The following is a 15,966-nucleotide window of genomic DNA, read 5'->3' as shown; positions in this document are numbered from 1 at the left end:
GTCTCGGTATCTCCTCTGCTCTGGTTTTGACAAGGACAAAATCCTGGACCCTGCCCAAGAGCTGCAGGCACTGAGATTGCTGTTGAGGATTTAGGCTGGAGAATTTTGTAATGAAAATCCTCCTTGTGAAATATGTCCCCAGAATCTCCTATGAAACTACGAATAAATCACACCCAATGTTTCCTAAAGTGTCCTGGCCTCTCCTAAGAGCATAGATCATATCCTCCCTGCAGAATACCTTTGTACAGATCGGAGACCCGATCCAGTTAATCATCAGACAAGGTCCATGTGCTCCTACAGAGCTCCTTGCTAGACCACAGCCTGATTCATCCCCCTTTATAGCATCCCAGGTACAGAAATCAACCATTTGACTCATGTTTCAGAAACCCTTGCCTTTTCTTCCTTGTTACCTGCACCTGGTAAAGGCATTCCTGATAACAGAATTATTTATAATTAAATAATTTATTTTAAAAATCCCCTGCTCTGCCCCTTATCTATTATCTGGCCTATCAAGAATTACTGTACACACAAAAATCCATCCATCCATCCTGTCTAAAGTGTTCGTGCCCAAATTTAGGTGCCAGTTCCCAATTAGAGCAAATACATTGTGTAAATATAAGAGAAATTCTTCAAAATATGACGCGGACGGTGGAGGTGATGAGGCAGACAAACCAGATTCAGGCAGTGCCACAGAAAAGTGGTGGGTTTTTTTACTTACATCATATATTTGTATTTAATTTTCCAGAGAAATAAAGAGAGAAAGAGGTGTTAGAAGTCATCGGGCTGTCCCAGCTGGTAGAGCAGCAGAACCAGCCCCTGGTTCAGCGCAGTCCTCGCTGTGGTGTTGTTGAGACCTCTGCTGTCACCTAGTGACAAAAGGGAAGAAGTACTCGAAAAAAAAATAAATAAATATATAAAATAATCTTGCCAAAGAAATGCCAGAGCAGACGTTTTTTAGTACATCCTCCCCTGCCGTGTAGGATCGCTCTGGTTCTTCAAGCATTGCCCATGGCTGGTGTATCTAAGATGGGTGCCTCCGTGCTGCCCAAGGAGGTTTCTCCACCCAAAATTGCCATCACAGCCACCAGTGAGCGTGTACTTGGGCTATTCTAGATGCCTGCTTTGGGATGGGATGTCTTGCTCCATAGGGGAGCCTATTTGGACCCATCGGCTCCAAGGGGAGTGTGAACATCCCCGATGCAGACACCTGGAGAAGAGGCCAGAATTTCTCCAGACGCCTTGTTATAGTCACAGCATGGCTCGGGTTGGAAGGGACATCAAAGCCCATCCAGTTCCAACCCCCTGCCATGGGGAGGGATGCCACCCACTAGATCAGGTTGCCCAGAGCCCCATCCAACCTGGTCCTGAACACATCCAGGGACGAGACATCCACAACCTCTCTGGGCAACCCGTTCCAGTGCCTCACCGAATAAAGAATTTCCACCTCAAAATTTAGATTAGAGAATGTAAACCTCCCCTCTTTTAGTTTAAAACCGCTGTTTTTGCAGTGTTTTGTGGGGTGACACATCCCCTGGGGTGACACACTGGGTAAAAACAAAAAGTGTTGGCAGCAGCAAGAGGTCGAGGGTGGCAGCAACTCTGCGGGCAGGAGGAGGTGGAGGGAAACGAAGCACGAGGAGAACAAGAGCTGGTGGTGCGGGCACAGGACGAGCCATCAGGAGGTTGGAGTCCAAATCCCACGCGTGCCCTTGGCCTCTTGTGGGATTTAGGACACGCTGTTTCACCAGCGTAGCCCAGAAGCACAACAAGATGCTGGTTTCCCATGGGAGATCTCCAAAGGTGTTAAGGTTTGGTTGCGTAAAACCCCACAGTGATGCTGGGCGCAGTAGAAGATGCTGGGCAGATAATCCTATTTCAAAGACAATTCGGGTTTGGTTTCAGCCCCACAGTTACTAGCCGGGTCCCTCTCCCTACTCTTTAAGTAATGAAGATACAGAGTGGTTAGGAAGTGTTACTTTCCCTCTTCTTAGCAGGGCTGAAGCAAACAAATCTGAATTTTGCCCTTTTTTTGCCAGTCCCCCACAGTGTTCTTGAGCCATGCTGCAGATGGGGGTATGGAAACCTACCAAGGCTGTCCTGTTCTGCTGGTAGCAGTCCCTCAGTTCCCTCTGCATCTGTGCGAATCACTTCATTAGGTTCACAGACCTGCCAAAGGATATTTCAGAGACTTTCTTTTAAGGCTCGCAAATAAAATATTCAGTGCAATCAATCATTTCTTCTGACAGCTTTGTTGTCCATAAACAGTTTCCATTCATTAGAAACCTCTTCTTAATCCTAACGCCGAAGCATTTTCTTGCTGGTGCAACATATTTGAGTCACGGCCATGCCTCAGATAAAGCAGGAGCATTTTGGATGCTCAACAAGTCCACAGCTGGGAGCTCAACCTCCAGGGGTGTGAAGAGCACGAAGCTCCTCAAGACCAGCCAGCAACGGAGGCCAGGTTGGACGCCTCCAGTGATACAGCTTTGTGCTTCCAAGCAAATTCTTCCTGCTACCCTGGAAAGTAGCAGAAAATCAGCTTCTACCTCTATATCTTCAGGATGAGTAGGATATATCTGAGCAGGATGAAGGGCTCTCATGTTGTCCTGCCAGTAAAAGCAAGCTGAGGTTGAGGGCCGGCCAGCTTGCTTTCGTTTGGCTTCTGCACTCCTCCACAGCAAGAAGCCCCAGCATGTCTTGGCCAAGAAGGGTTTTCCTACAGACAAAGGGATGAGAAACAAACACTGAAATCCCTCTGCGAGAGTCTGCAGCACGCACATCGCCTTGGAGAGGCTGCAGCACAAAATAGCTGTGCTGCAATCCAAGCAAGACTGAAATTTGGGCGGCTCTTCTACAGGTTGCCCATCCAACCTGGGACATAACACAGTCTTTCAATGCCTTCCCTGCAAACCAGGGGCATTTTCCACCTCCTGTGGGTGGTTAGACTTATGAACTTCCCCGTGTGCTGGCACAGGAGTTGTATTTAGCCTACCACAGGGTTCCTCTGTAACCAGAAGGGTTTGGTGTGGATGTTCACCATGAGGTTTGGCAGCAGAGCCTGGTGCTGAGGGACGTGGTTTAGTGGGTGACATTGGTGGTAGGGGTTGGACCAGATGATCTTGGAGGGTTTTCCAACCTTAGTGATTCTGTGAAAAGCAGTGGAAGGGCTCTGCGTGTACCACCTTCCCTCTGAAACGTGGTCTGGAAGGTCACGGGTGGTCCTGAGCCCTCTCCATCCCAACATCCCGCCGTGCTGAAGGCTCAGAGCAGCTCCCTGCTGCCCACTTGATCTGAATTAACATCAACCTCTCCCAAACCCAACCCCACCTTTTCCAAACTTGGTTTCATCAGGTTTGGAGAGATCACCACCCAGGATGCTGGCTGTGCTTGGCTCACCGGCGTGCAAGCACCTTTCCTCCTGACATTTCTGCCAGGGGTTTATGTCTTAATCGGAAACCCCCAAACCACCCCAGAACGAGGGCAGATGATGGGATGCATGCAAGAATCTGCCCTCCCTTCGGTGTTTTCCCATCGTGCTTCCCCTTGCAGGCAGCCCGAGCGGTTTTATCACTTTCTCCAAAGGAACGCGCAGCCGAGTCCCCAAACCTCACAGCAGCAGGGCGCTGGAGATAAGGCAGGGAAAATATTTCACTTGCAAGGCAACTGTGCTCATCTCGCGCTAACGTCCCCATCCTCTGGAATCCAAGGCAATAATTACAGCAATTTGTAGATAATTATTTGTTAATTAAAAACAGGCTTGCTGGGTACAGTTACCAATTTCCTCTGCCGGCTGCATAGGGCTGCGCAAGGAGACACTGGGGGATTGGTGATTTCGTAAAAGCATTCGCCTGTTCAGTTCGGAAAAAAAGGCCCCAGTGGGTCGTCTCCCCCCTCTCCCCACATCCTGGCAGGTCTGATTCATTCTCCTAAGACATCCCGGAGAGATCCACGCCTGGCTTCCCCTTGGAGATTTCCAATCAAGGTGACTGCCACATCTCCCCGCAGCAGCCTGTTTTCCCGGTTCATTTAATGACCCGGGCTCACACAGATGTGTTTCCATCCACGTTGGAATTAGGAGCTCCTAAAGGAGTTGTAACCCCACGCTGAGGTCAGGAGCATGCAAGAAGCTCACTTCCACCCCGTATTTAAACTAGTAGTAAAAAAAAAAAAAAAATTAACAGTGTGTAGACGGAGTCAAAGCTGGGAGGGAGCTGAAAGCACTGGCTTAAAAAGTGCTGTTGGGGGAATTCTTTTGCCCCAGGCTGGGCAGTCTGTGGGTTTTGGAAGCTGCCCGAGCATAGTTTCCATGCCAGCTGGGAGCAGAAGCAATGACAGGATTTCAGATGTCCTTCACTGAATTCTGCACATGGATCTTGGGGTTGTTTCCCATGGTCACATGCTAGGATTTGGGATGGTGTGAGCACCGTCTCTCTTCCTCCTGAGCCCACCAACAACAACCCACAGCTCCGGAGCCAGGAGGAATTATTCAGCCCTGGAAGCAAAAGGTCGCGTTGCTCCGGGTCTCCTGCTGGCTCTAAGCACCTACATTGGATGTTCCTTCTTGTGTGGCACTGTGGCAACAGCTCCCGTAGATCTGAGGGTTGGCTGTGTAGGTTGTGCACCAAAATCACACCAGTAGCACCAGTATAAACCCTCCTGGAACAGCCAGCCCATGGGGAAGGGTGGTAAGAAGAGAAAGTGAGCGGTGTCCATCTCCTGGTTGTAGCAGAGCTGCTCAGACCATGGTGACAAGGACAGGACCAAGGAGTGACACAGCCACTTTGTCCTTGTGTCCAGAAAAAGATGCTTCCCGTTCCCCTCAGCAAACCAGTGGTGGCAGGAACAAACCAGTGATAAGGGGGGGGAGCAAATTAGCTGTCAGTGTCCTCTTCATGGAAATAATCTCCTGGGTCGTTAGTCACACGGAGCTGGCTTCGCCTGTCCAATTTCCTCCTGCACGTGGGCTTTCGTGTTCCTCTCATCACCTGAGCAGCTGAGTGCCCGCACCGTGTGCCGAGGAATCACAATTAAGCAAAGTGGCTGGATGTCATGATATACGGGAAGGCACCCATGCTCCGGCAGCACAGAAATCTCGTGAAGAGCTGAGATTAAACACTGGGTTAATTAGTACATTTAATTAGCTCTCGGTTATTAAATCCTTTCAGACCCTTAGATAAATCGCTCAAAGTACAACACATTTCTTAGAAATGCTATTAGCTATTCCCCTCGTCTCTCTGCAGGTGTGTGCAGGGCTGGGAAGCTCAAGCAGGAGCAGAGTCCTTCCTCCCACCATCACTGGTCTCCCCGTGATAATCTCCCTGAGGTTATCCCCAAATTTGCAGATTTGCAACACCAGCAAGAGAGGGAATAGAGCAGGGAAAGAGCAGGGAGCAAGGGTTCCTCTGAATAATGAGAGAGAAAAACAGACTCACAGAGGTTTGCTGTGGATTTAGGCACCATGCAGTGTGTCTTCTTCCACGTTGTTTCTCTGAGGCTGCAGCAGACAGGCACAGGAGCACCCTGTGAGTAAAAAAAAGTAGAAAGAAATGGTTGGAGGAACCTCTCATGAAGGTTTTAAGAGCATTGCCAGTCATTGTGCCAGCTGAATTCAAGGGCAGGAAAAGCTCCCCCAGGCTCCTGCTAGCAGAATCTCCTGTATTCACCCTCCCCAAATAATTTTCCTGTGATTTCCACGTTTATCCTCACCATCTGTGGATGTAACTCTGCTCTGACATCCTGGGGCAGCTGCCAGCCTGCTGCTTCTCCCCATCATCTCCAAGCGCACGGTGGTCCCGTGCTAAAATCCACCACGGAGCTGCTGAGAGCCTCGGGGTCAGCTGAGCTTCAGAGATCACCCCCGCAGCTCCGTCAGAGAGGATTTATTCCTGGCAGGGGAATCCAGTTTCTGAGGTGACCTGCAGGGCCCCAGCCAACACAGGTGCAATGAGCTCAGGCTCCGGGCAGGCTGCAAAATTCATTCCCATAAAGTCAAATCTGTTCACCATATTCACTGTAGTTCACTGGGAAACAGATGTTTGGGTCTAAGGAAGGGTGTTTCAGCATTTCCAGCACCAAGACAACACCCAAAACCCGTTTCTGATTCTAATAATTCTAGATAATTAGAAAAGAGAAAGCAAGGGCTGTGAGAAGATGCTGGCACAGAGCAAACCAACATTTTGGGGGCAAGAATGCATCTTTCTGGAAGATAATGTTCTTTCTTCTCTTTTTTTTCCCTGCAAAGTTTCAAAAGAGAGGTATTCGATCCTTTTATAAATAAGTATGAATGTATTTGCTTCCAGGGTCTACAAAATATGTCTGCAACAAAGCAACACAGAGACATTTGGGAATGAGGCAGCTAATTTGATAGTCATAAGAAACCATAACCATAGCCTAGGACTGTATCTCAGAGGACAGGGCTGACCTTTCAGCAGCTGATGATAGTTCTGAAATGGCTTCTCATCACTGAAAGCCCAATCTAACATCAGTTAAAATAAATTAAAAGCTATCACTGGCTTCTGTGGATATTGGATTAGACCACATAAAACCCACTTGAATGCTGGGAACCCAAGGAAATTATCATGGTAAATCTAACTTTTAGTGAAGTCTTACAGGCTTTAAAACATTTCTCTGCAGCCCCATTAAGAACAGGTTTCTACTTAGCTCATGAATAATTCACTTTCCTTTTCCTTTTGATAGATAATGAGCCCCAACCATGATGAAGCCCAGCACAAAGCCCAGCAGTCCAGGCACCTTCTTACCCTCAGCAGATCCAGAGTGCATTTCTGTTGGAAGAGCAGTCCAGAGAGCAAAGGCCCAAGCTAGACATTCGCTGTTTTCTCCCAAAAATTTTTCCCAGTTTCCTGCTGTCCCAACAGAGCTAGGAGTGACCTTCCCCAGGATTTTCTGCTCTCTCCATTTCCAGTCTCTTACTCCAGGCCATGGTGGCAGGCAGCTTTGCCCATCTCTTCCTGCCCGTTTTAAAACCACTTGATCTTGATTTGAGAAGGATAAAACCTTGCTGCAGAGCAAACCACACATAGCTGAGCCACTGCAGCGTGATCGAATACTCAGCAAGTGCCTGTCCCAGCTCCATGCGGGACACATAGAAACCCACCTTGGTGTCGTAGGAACAGATCTGCTGGTCCCAGATGAACCTGTCCAGGCACCTCACATTCACGTAATAACACTTCTGATTTGGCTGCAGCAGGAAATACTCTGGGGGAAGACAGAACAAGGTCAGGATGGACATTTCCCAGCTTTCCCTTACTCCCCTGTAGCCAGGAGCTCTGCTCACCTGGAGGACCTGTGCAAAGAGCCACATTTCTCCTCAGCGCTACCTCATCACTGCCCCAGCCACAACCCAGGAATCCAGGAATCCCCAAGGAAGTCATTGCTGCTCGGGTGGGGAAAATAAAATAATTTTAAGAGATAGACAGAAAGCCCATTGAAGAAATGGAGCATTCCCAAGCTGGAAAGGTCTGGGGAAGCTAATAATGCTCATGTTCCAGGTGCCATCCAGATCTAGCCAGGGAATGGGACTAATAAGAAAAGCAAGGAATGGGGTGGGAATGGTACAAGGCAAGGTATTCACTCAATACCAAAAGTAGGCAGCAACATTGGTAACCAGGCAGGGAAGGGTTTGATTTCTTCCTTTCACTAGAATCTCTTCCGAAAGAAGGCAAAATAAATGTTTCATCCACAGACACTATGAGCAAGCACTGTCAGAGCAGAAGAGTCAAAGAAAACTGCTCAGATACTGCTGTGCAGCTCCGTGGCTCCATCCTTGGGCTAGCTTTGGGCTGGCTCCTTCCTGGGATGTAGCAGTGTGCTCTCAGAGGACTGTGAATACACCCTGAACCCTGCCCAGGGAACTTAAAGCATCTCTGAGCTTTGCATTTACTCACCCATCAACCCGGGTGGGGAGCGGCACCATGGAGCTGGTCCTGTCCTGAAGCCCAAAGTCAGCCAGGCCAAGTGTTGTGTTGTCCTCTGGCAGAAGAACAGATTCTTCCCTTTTCTTCATCTGCAGGGAAATTTAAAGAAGTAAATGAAGGACTATATAAGAGGAAGTTGTTGTGTCTGCTTTTGTTAATTTTCAATGAAGGGTACAGAAAAAAAAATAATATGGGAGCTGAGATTGAAAGACAGAGATATCGAAGCCAGCTGTTTGTTTAAGGAAAATCATCTTTATTTATTGGAAGAAATGTTTTCCATATTGTATCTCGTTTCATTCGAAAATTAGTGCCGTGAAACAAAGAAATACAAATTCTTTACTTTGCAATAAAGACAAATGTGCTTCATTTTGGGTTACCAAGATACCACAAAAAAAAAAAAAGAAAGAACAGCACTTCCTAATCAGTGTCCCCTCTGCTGCATCTGAGACATTGCAGGAGGTGGGCTATCTTGTGCTATCTTGGACCTTTAGGGGCACCAGAGGGCATCTGCTGATACAGTGAAAACACCCTATAAAGTGAGGAGTCTGCTAGATTGAAGAACTGCATAGTATCCATGGGTTAACAAGGATATTTATCTGCCTTACTCTTCCTTTTGGGAGGACATGCATATGCACTGCACACACAGCCCTTTATCTACTCAGAAGACAGTACAGCAGGCTCCAGCTCGAAGGGACAGGTTGTCAGAGGGATGCCACACTTTCTTGGGCTCAGGATCAGAGTCCCACAAACAGTGGACGCTGATGATGATAAAAACCCTCGTTGAAAGAGCCTTCCAAATCAGAAAGAGCTGCCAAGATGCCATCTTCAGGGCTCTCAGGAGTAGAGGTGGAAAGATTTCCACATGGCCAGCTCTGAGGGCAGAGTTTTCCTATAGCAGCATCTCCAATTCCTAAATACGTAGACAAAAAGGGTTCATGTTAACAGCTACCAGAGGGGTGAGGGCCTTCTTGTAGGAGGCAGGACTTTATTTCTTGCTTTGTGCCACTCACATCCTCTTCCTTGCCTTTTTTATTAGTCCCATTCCCTGACCAGATCTGGGTGGCACCTGCTACGTGAGCAGTATTAGCTTCCCCAGACCCTTCCTGCTTGGGAACACTCCATTTCTTTAATGGGCTCTCTGATGTCTTGATTGAGAAACCATAGAATAATAGAATCACAGAAGGGACCTTAGAAGGGTTGGGAGGGACCTTAAAGCCCACCTAATTCCAACCCCTGACATGGTTGTAGCGACGACCTACAAGCACACCACTAAATGCCCACTCCCATCCCCAAAACATCACCCCCTGTTTGGAAGTTCTCTCCCACCACTTCTCCAAGCTTTCTTCGGCCCAGCTGAAAGTGTAAGAGGATCATTATTTCTCACCATCCTTTATGCTCCCCTCCCTGCAGACACCCTGGCAACTGGCTTTCTGCCTTCCAGCCCAGGCTCACATTATTAATCTGATCCACAAATAGCACCAGTGCCCTCTGGAGAGCTTTTAGAAGAGCTCTGTTCTGCAGGGAAAGAAGCAGAACACACATCCAAGCACTGCCATGTCCTTTTCAGACACCCAAACTGGCTCTAAAACACCCAGTTCAGATACGAGAGGGGAAACAGACACATGAGCTGGCTCGAGCACTGTCTAGATCCAGGTGGGTCTTCTGAAACAGCCTCCTGGCTCGTCACCGGGGCTGTGATTCATGTTACTGACATGGCAAAAATTGCTCTCTGGTGAGGAGAGCACCCAGCAGTGACAAGAGGATGCTCAGCTTTGTTGGGAACAAACTGTGCTTTGTTGGAGAGCCCTGGGAATACTTTAACACTTGTCTGTCCCTCTGCCCTTTCTCAAAATATACTTGCTGGAAACTGTGCCTGTCAGCACACAAATGCTATCTGCAGTCCAGGAGCCTGGAACAGCTCACAGCAGCGTGACCAAGTCCCAGCAGCATTGATTCTGGGTGAGGAACTCAGCAGAAGGGAATATGAAGCATATTGGGGTGTGTGGAGCTGTGGTCAGTGTAGAGGGGCAGAAAATCCACGTGGAAAACTGGCAGCCTTGTACTTTGCTGCTAATGCTCCATCCTGATTTTCTGTCAGGGATGATGGATCAAAGTTCTGCTCTTTCTAGTGATACCCTTTTGTCTTTAGAAGGAGAATTATTCAGCAGGATGGCACAAGTTCATGTGTAGCCTTAGAAATCTGAGGCCATGTCATGCTCTTCTCAGAAAAGATCCATAGGTGGCATAGGGATGTGAAGGAAAGAACCTTACCTCTTATTTGGTGAATTCACCAAGAATGATGCTGTTATTGGCATTAGTTCCTAATTATTCCCTAAATTAATTGTTAATCTGGCCTAGTGATCATTTTATGCGTCAAGAAACCCTGAAACAAAAAATATTTCCTTGCAGTGACACCAAGGATGGGTGACACCACCTACCAAGTGCTCCTTCTTGGTTGATGCACATCCAGCCCTTTTCCCACTTACCCTTTCCACACTCCTTCCTGCGGTCTCCTGTCCTTTCTGTGAATTTCTTTGTTATCCACCCAGCCGTGCCTGTGCCCCTGCTCTGCGCCTCTAATTCCTCGGGACGGCCTTCCAAAGGGAGCTCAGAGCTCGGGTCTGGGCTGAGAGCCACAGGCGGGGACATCAGGAAACTGGGAGAAAAGGGAGAGGTGAAGGAAAGCCCCAGCAAGACTTTGAGGACAAGAAGCTTTTCATTCCGAGATAAAAAGCACCACAGGGGAAAGTCAAAACTAAGCATCTACAAAGCTTGCCTCTTCTCTTTCCCGTCAGCTCAGCTTGTTTCTTTTAAATGAGGTCTCTGGCCAGCAAATTTCTTCTTACCTGAGCCTTTGTAGTGAGACGGGGATTTGTCTCCCTGCAAGCAGTGCTGCTCTCAAAGCTGCCTCCCAGCACCTCGTGGCCCCAGGGGCAGATGTCGCTGCCACTTGGGAGGAGAAGGAAATTTGGAAAGTGAGGCTGAGTGGCAGCGTTTTCGCCCTCCGTGCTCTGAGGATTGATGCAGGGGGCTGGGACAAGGCAGGGTGATCGCACAGGAGAGGGATGCTCACGGGCCAAGCAAGAGAACAGAGCGGGTGTGCTGTGTTTGGAAGCAGTGCTGACTTTTTGACACCTGGCTCCTTGATGGCTGCTTTTCAAACACCACTCAGGGGAGCTACAAGAGGTCAAGAGGGAGAAAAAAAAAGGACAAGGAGAAGGATCTTGACCCCAAACTGCGCTTGCAGGGCAGAACTGAGTCCTGTCTCTAGCTCCTTATCAATTCTGTTAGTGTGGCATGTAGGAAAGCAAGACAGGAATAAGGAGGACAAGAGAATGGGTGCCCCAAAACCCACTGTAGGGCTGGCTGCTGTGTGCCCTAACCTGTCCCCACACTGTACTGCTGCTGAGGGGAGCAGCCTCTCCATTCAGCCCTTTCCTATCTGAGTCCCCAGGGCCACGTGAGGGCTTGCAGCCTGCCCCAAAACTCTTGCAGAACTGATTTTTTTCCCTCAGAGGCCTTATGAAGTCCTCCTGATGGATGGACCCCATGGTACGGAGCCATGTGGGACCAGCTCCTGAAGAGGTGCAGCCTGTGGGCAGTCCCCACAGGCTCAATTTGGGAAGGACAGCATCCCATGGGAGGGACCCCATATGGATCAGGGGCAGAGAGTGACCGTGAAGGAGTGGTGGAGACAAAACATCAGGGACTGACCGCAGCCCCCATTCCCTGTTCCCCATTCCCCTACCTCAGGGGTAGGAGGTGGATGTGGGGGGATGGGGGGAAGATGGTTTTTAGTGTTTTTTTACTTTCACATTGCTCTAGATTGTTAACAACAGGTAATAAATTTTATTAATCTCCCTGTGCTGAGTCAGTGCTGCCCGTGGTGGTAATCTGTGAGCGATGTCCCCGTCTTTATCTCAACCCATTGTTTTCACCATTCTACCCCCCCTATTCCCCCACAGCCCGAAACCCGTAATCATAAACTACATTTCCCAGCAGCCTTTGCGCCTGCTCGGCAGACCGCCCTGCCGCTCTCCCTTCTGATTGGCTCCATGCGGCGGTCCTCCGGCGGCCATTGGCTGAGGCGGTCACGTGAGGCGGCGGGCGCTCTGAGGGGACGAGGCCCGCTGGGGGCGGCCATGTTGGGGGCTCGGGGTGGGTGGCGGGCCCTGCGCCGCTGCCCTTCCTCCATCTTCTCCTCTTCCTCTTCCTCCTCTTCTTTCTCCTCATTTTCCTCGTCCTCCTCCCTCCACAGGGAGCAGCGGGCACCGGCGGCGCGGCTGCGGGTCCGCCAGGCGCTGGGAGCCCGGGAAGCAGCGGGCGAGGTGCAGGTGCAGGTGTGTGGCGGTGCGGAAGGGAGGCGAGCTGCTTTTGTTGCTGTTCTGTGTGGTGATTTTTCCTCAAAAAGCGGCCGATTTCCTGCGTGGCCTCTCGCCAGCTCTGCCTGCCCCTGCTCGCTCGGCTGCTGATGGCTCAGATGCTTGAAGTACTCGGGGCAAGGTGCAGAGAGAGGCTTGTCCCATGAGGGGCTGCATCCAAACCAGTTTGGTTCTGTATCCAGCCAGTTTGGGTCTGCTCAGCTTGGGACAGGGAACCACAATCTGTGCCCTGCTGTTTCCTTAAAGTTTTGCTTTAGGGCTTGTTCCACATCAGGGCTTCTAGCAGCATCAGGTAGGGCTGACATTCATGCCCAGCTCCAGCTGTGAGCTAAGGTAGATGTGAACCAAGGTAGACTGAGGTAAAGTTTCAGTATTGAGCTTTTTTAGACCTTGTTCCATCTCCTCAGCAAACAGTTGTCTTCATTTTCAGGTGTTTCTGACAGAGCAGTGCTTGTAGATGCATGGTTTCTCTTCTAAAGCAATTTAAGCGTTTGAGGATCAGGCTGTAAAGGGCTGGGCGCTGACACAAAAACCTGCACACACCTAGATGTAGCCTAATGGGGCAGGATGAAGCTCAGCCAGCACAGGTGCTTTTCTTTTGAAGTTTGGTAATGCAAGCTGGAATAAACTGGTGCTGGAATTGCAAATATCGCCTTTTTATTTCTTGTTTCTTTTCCCTTGTGCTGGCACAAATGTCTTTAGCGTTAAGCTGCACTGGGAAACTGCCGTAGCTTAAAATGAACCTTATTATGGCCAGGTTTTAGTTATGGAAACTGCAGCCTGGTCTGAATGGGGATTGTCACCCCGGAGTGCTTCTGATGGGGTACGAAGCGGTCAAAACACCGCTGCCACAGCCTCTGCGGCTCTGCTACAAGCCTGAGGGCACGCTCATATTTTCCTGTTGCAGGATGCAGGACTCATGGCTGTGTTTAACAAATCCCAGAGCTGCCCAATGAGGTGGGAAGAAGCTATTAGGGATGTTTCTTTGTTCGGGGATTATTTGTTTTCTTACGGAGCACTTGCAAGAGAAGAAACTAAGAAAAACACTTGCCATTATACGGTAAACATTATGCATAGAGTGTAACGTTTGGGGATTTACAGAAATACAGAGGATAAGCACAACAGCTTGAGGCATGTCGCTGTCTGAAATGCCTTTTTAACACCTGTTGCTTTAGCTGTAAGAATATGAGGATGCTGTGCCATGTAAGAGTCCTGAAGTAAAGCCTGGTTGTTCCTTGAATCAGTTACTGCTCCAGGAGCAACACCTGCAGCAGACATCCAGGTGAACGCCTGCTGAAGTGGCGAGGCTGGAAGAAAAGCTGAAGTTTTGGTGATCACAAGGCTTATGGCCTTAAAGCCTTCACAGTTCTTGCGTGCTGTTGCCTCCCCTGCCCTCCCCAGTTAAGTAGGCATTTGCTGTGCACGAGGTCTGAAGGTTCTGTGGAAATACCTCAGGCAGATTTTAAATGTGTGTTGGCTTTGCTGCCGTGATCTGGATTGGAATGTCTCCAGTGTTTAGCTCGCAATGTGGCCCTGCCTTCCCGGGGTCAGTAGTCGCTCCGTAATTTGAAGAATGCTTCCCTTCTGATGCTGTTTAATTCTTGCAGTTCATTCAGTCTAGACAGTCCGAGGAGACGGATTCAAATTGTTTTGTCTGTATGAAATCCCCGAAGCACATGCTCGGCCTGAAGTCTTTGAAACTTTTGGGGCCAGTTAAGGAAAAGACAAAACCGATGGGACACGTGGGCCTGGTTTAGTTGTTTAAGCAGCGCTGTTTTTAGGTGTTCTCTGTAGCCGTGTTATAAGATGAGCTGGAAACTCCCTATGGATGGTTTTTCAGCTTTGTCTCAGCTCTTGTGAGCTGGGGAGCTGCTGAGGGGGTTGTATTTGCTGTGACTTCTGCTTGGTGGCTTGGTATTGACTGTAAATTTTAAATTCTTTTTAAGGGAAATTTTACTTTTTAGGATCACAGAATGGGTTGGGTTGGAAGGGACCTTAAAGCCCACCTAATTCTGCCCCCTGCACCCAGCCCCACCCAGCCAGGGCTGGGGCACCCCCACCTCCACTGGGCAGCCTGGGCCAGGCCCTCAGAGGGCAGAATTTCTTCCTTATTTCTTGGGGCAGAGGGTCCTGACCTTGCAGGGGATTGAAATTAGATGGGATTTGAGCTCCCTTCCAACCCAAATCATTCCATGATGGCATGTATACAAAAACAGCTTCCAGTTGCAACCCGTCGGTACTAAAGTTGTCAGAATAGCCTCGAGTGTTTTATCTTAAAACTCTGCATTCTTGGACTGTTGTGATAAAAGAGTTCTGAAAGGAGGTAATGAATACGTGTACAATAATGAAACATGTACATTGCCAAAATGTTTTTCATCTTCAAAATGCTTTGCCAGTTTTGGTATTCTCAGCTCCAATGAGACGTGGGTCAATCTTACAACGAGAAATAAAAAATTATAAACTTCTTTTTATAAAGAAATAACAAATTTCTTTTTCACCCGTAGGGCTGGGTCCGCTCCGTCCGCTCCCAGAAGGAGGTTTTGTTCCTGCATATCAACGATGGGAGCTCTCTGGAAAGCCTCCAGGTGGTGGCTGACCCCAGCATGGAAAGCAGGTTGGTGGCTTTAGGACAGCTGCAGAAATATCTGGGGTTATCAGCGCTCCCAGGGCCTCGCAGCACAGGGACTCACCAGACTGCTGGAGGAGCAGCTCCCACCTGCCCACAGGAAAGGCACTGCTGCAGTTTGGGCTCTCTGGGGATGGTTTTAGGATGGAGAGGGTCCAATTACTCTGTCTCCTCTTACCTGAGGCCTTCTTGTTCAGCTGTTTGTCCCGTGAGATTAATTTAGATCTCACTTTTTTAATTGCTGTAGTAGCGCGGGCGTTCTGGGCTGCTGTTGGACCTAGGAAATCATACCCTGTAGCCAGGGGTGGCTGTTCCTCAGCTTTCTGGAGAGCTGTTGCTCTTACCGTGGTAATTTGAGGGATGGTTGGGTCAACATACCTCCTGGATAGGTGTGCCTGTTCTAGTAGCACGAGGTAATCTTATTATTATGTAAAATATATTGTTATTAGTCTGTTATCACAAGATAATAGAATAATGCACTTGTTTTCCAGCTTCACTTTGTTTGTTACTCTCAATTCTTCTTTGGGATAGGGTTCAGGGTGATCCAGGATCCTTCTGTCCATCACTTGATCTTTATTTTTTTTCCTATAAGCCTGACTTGTCCCCACCAATAACCCCTTCTTATAAAAGCCTTTCTACCCCTCACTTTTCCAACACTGCTAGAGTCCTGCTTTCCTCTGTTGCTTTATAAATCTATTAAAAGGTGGAAATATGAATAATGTTTGACTGCATTTGATAACTTCCCATCAGTTACAAGAGGTATTGTAGCAGTAGTGCCGAATCTCAAGTGTTCTACCTAATTTAACAGCAGTCTCTGCTCACTGTGGTTGACTCTGTGCCAACCCCCAGTTGGTTGCTGTTCTTCTGGCTTTCTTAGAGACCTCACTTTTGGAAGCGCGGTGGAAGTACGAGGGAAACTGGTCAAAAGCCCTCACAAGATGCAAAACGTGGAGCTGAAGGCTGAAAGCATTCGCGTGGTGGGACCTTGTGACGCTTTGGTACGTCGCCGCAGCAGGCAATCCAG

At 48.8% G+C, this 15,966-nt stretch overlaps 1 protein-coding gene across 2 annotated transcripts in view; it reads left to right on the top strand.

Annotated features, from left to right (window-relative positions):
• Positions 1-12,254: 12,254 nt before the first annotated feature.
• The window catches only part of NARS2 (asparaginyl-tRNA synthetase 2, mitochondrial), a 45,331-nt gene continuing 41,619 nt past the window's right edge, over positions 12,255-15,966 (top strand). For both annotated transcript variants that reach the window (XM_084292783.1, XM_084292782.1), the window contains exons 1-3: positions 12,255-12,274; positions 14,821-14,930; positions 15,820-15,940. In XM_084292783.1, the coding sequence (XP_084148909.1) occupies positions 14,920-14,930; positions 15,820-15,940 (132 nt within the window). In that variant the 5' untranslated portion in view covers positions 12,255-12,274; positions 14,821-14,919. The remainder of the gene's footprint in view (positions 12,275-14,820; positions 14,931-15,819; positions 15,941-15,966) is intronic.

The sequence above is a fragment of the Netta rufina genome (genome assembly GCF_964035555.1).
Source record: "Netta rufina genome assembly, chromosome: 1".
Lineage (NCBI taxonomy): Eukaryota > Metazoa > Chordata > Aves > Anseriformes > Anatidae > Netta > Netta rufina.
The sequence above is the reverse complement of the archived record's forward strand: the minus strand, read 5'-3'. Positions and strand labels throughout refer to the sequence as shown.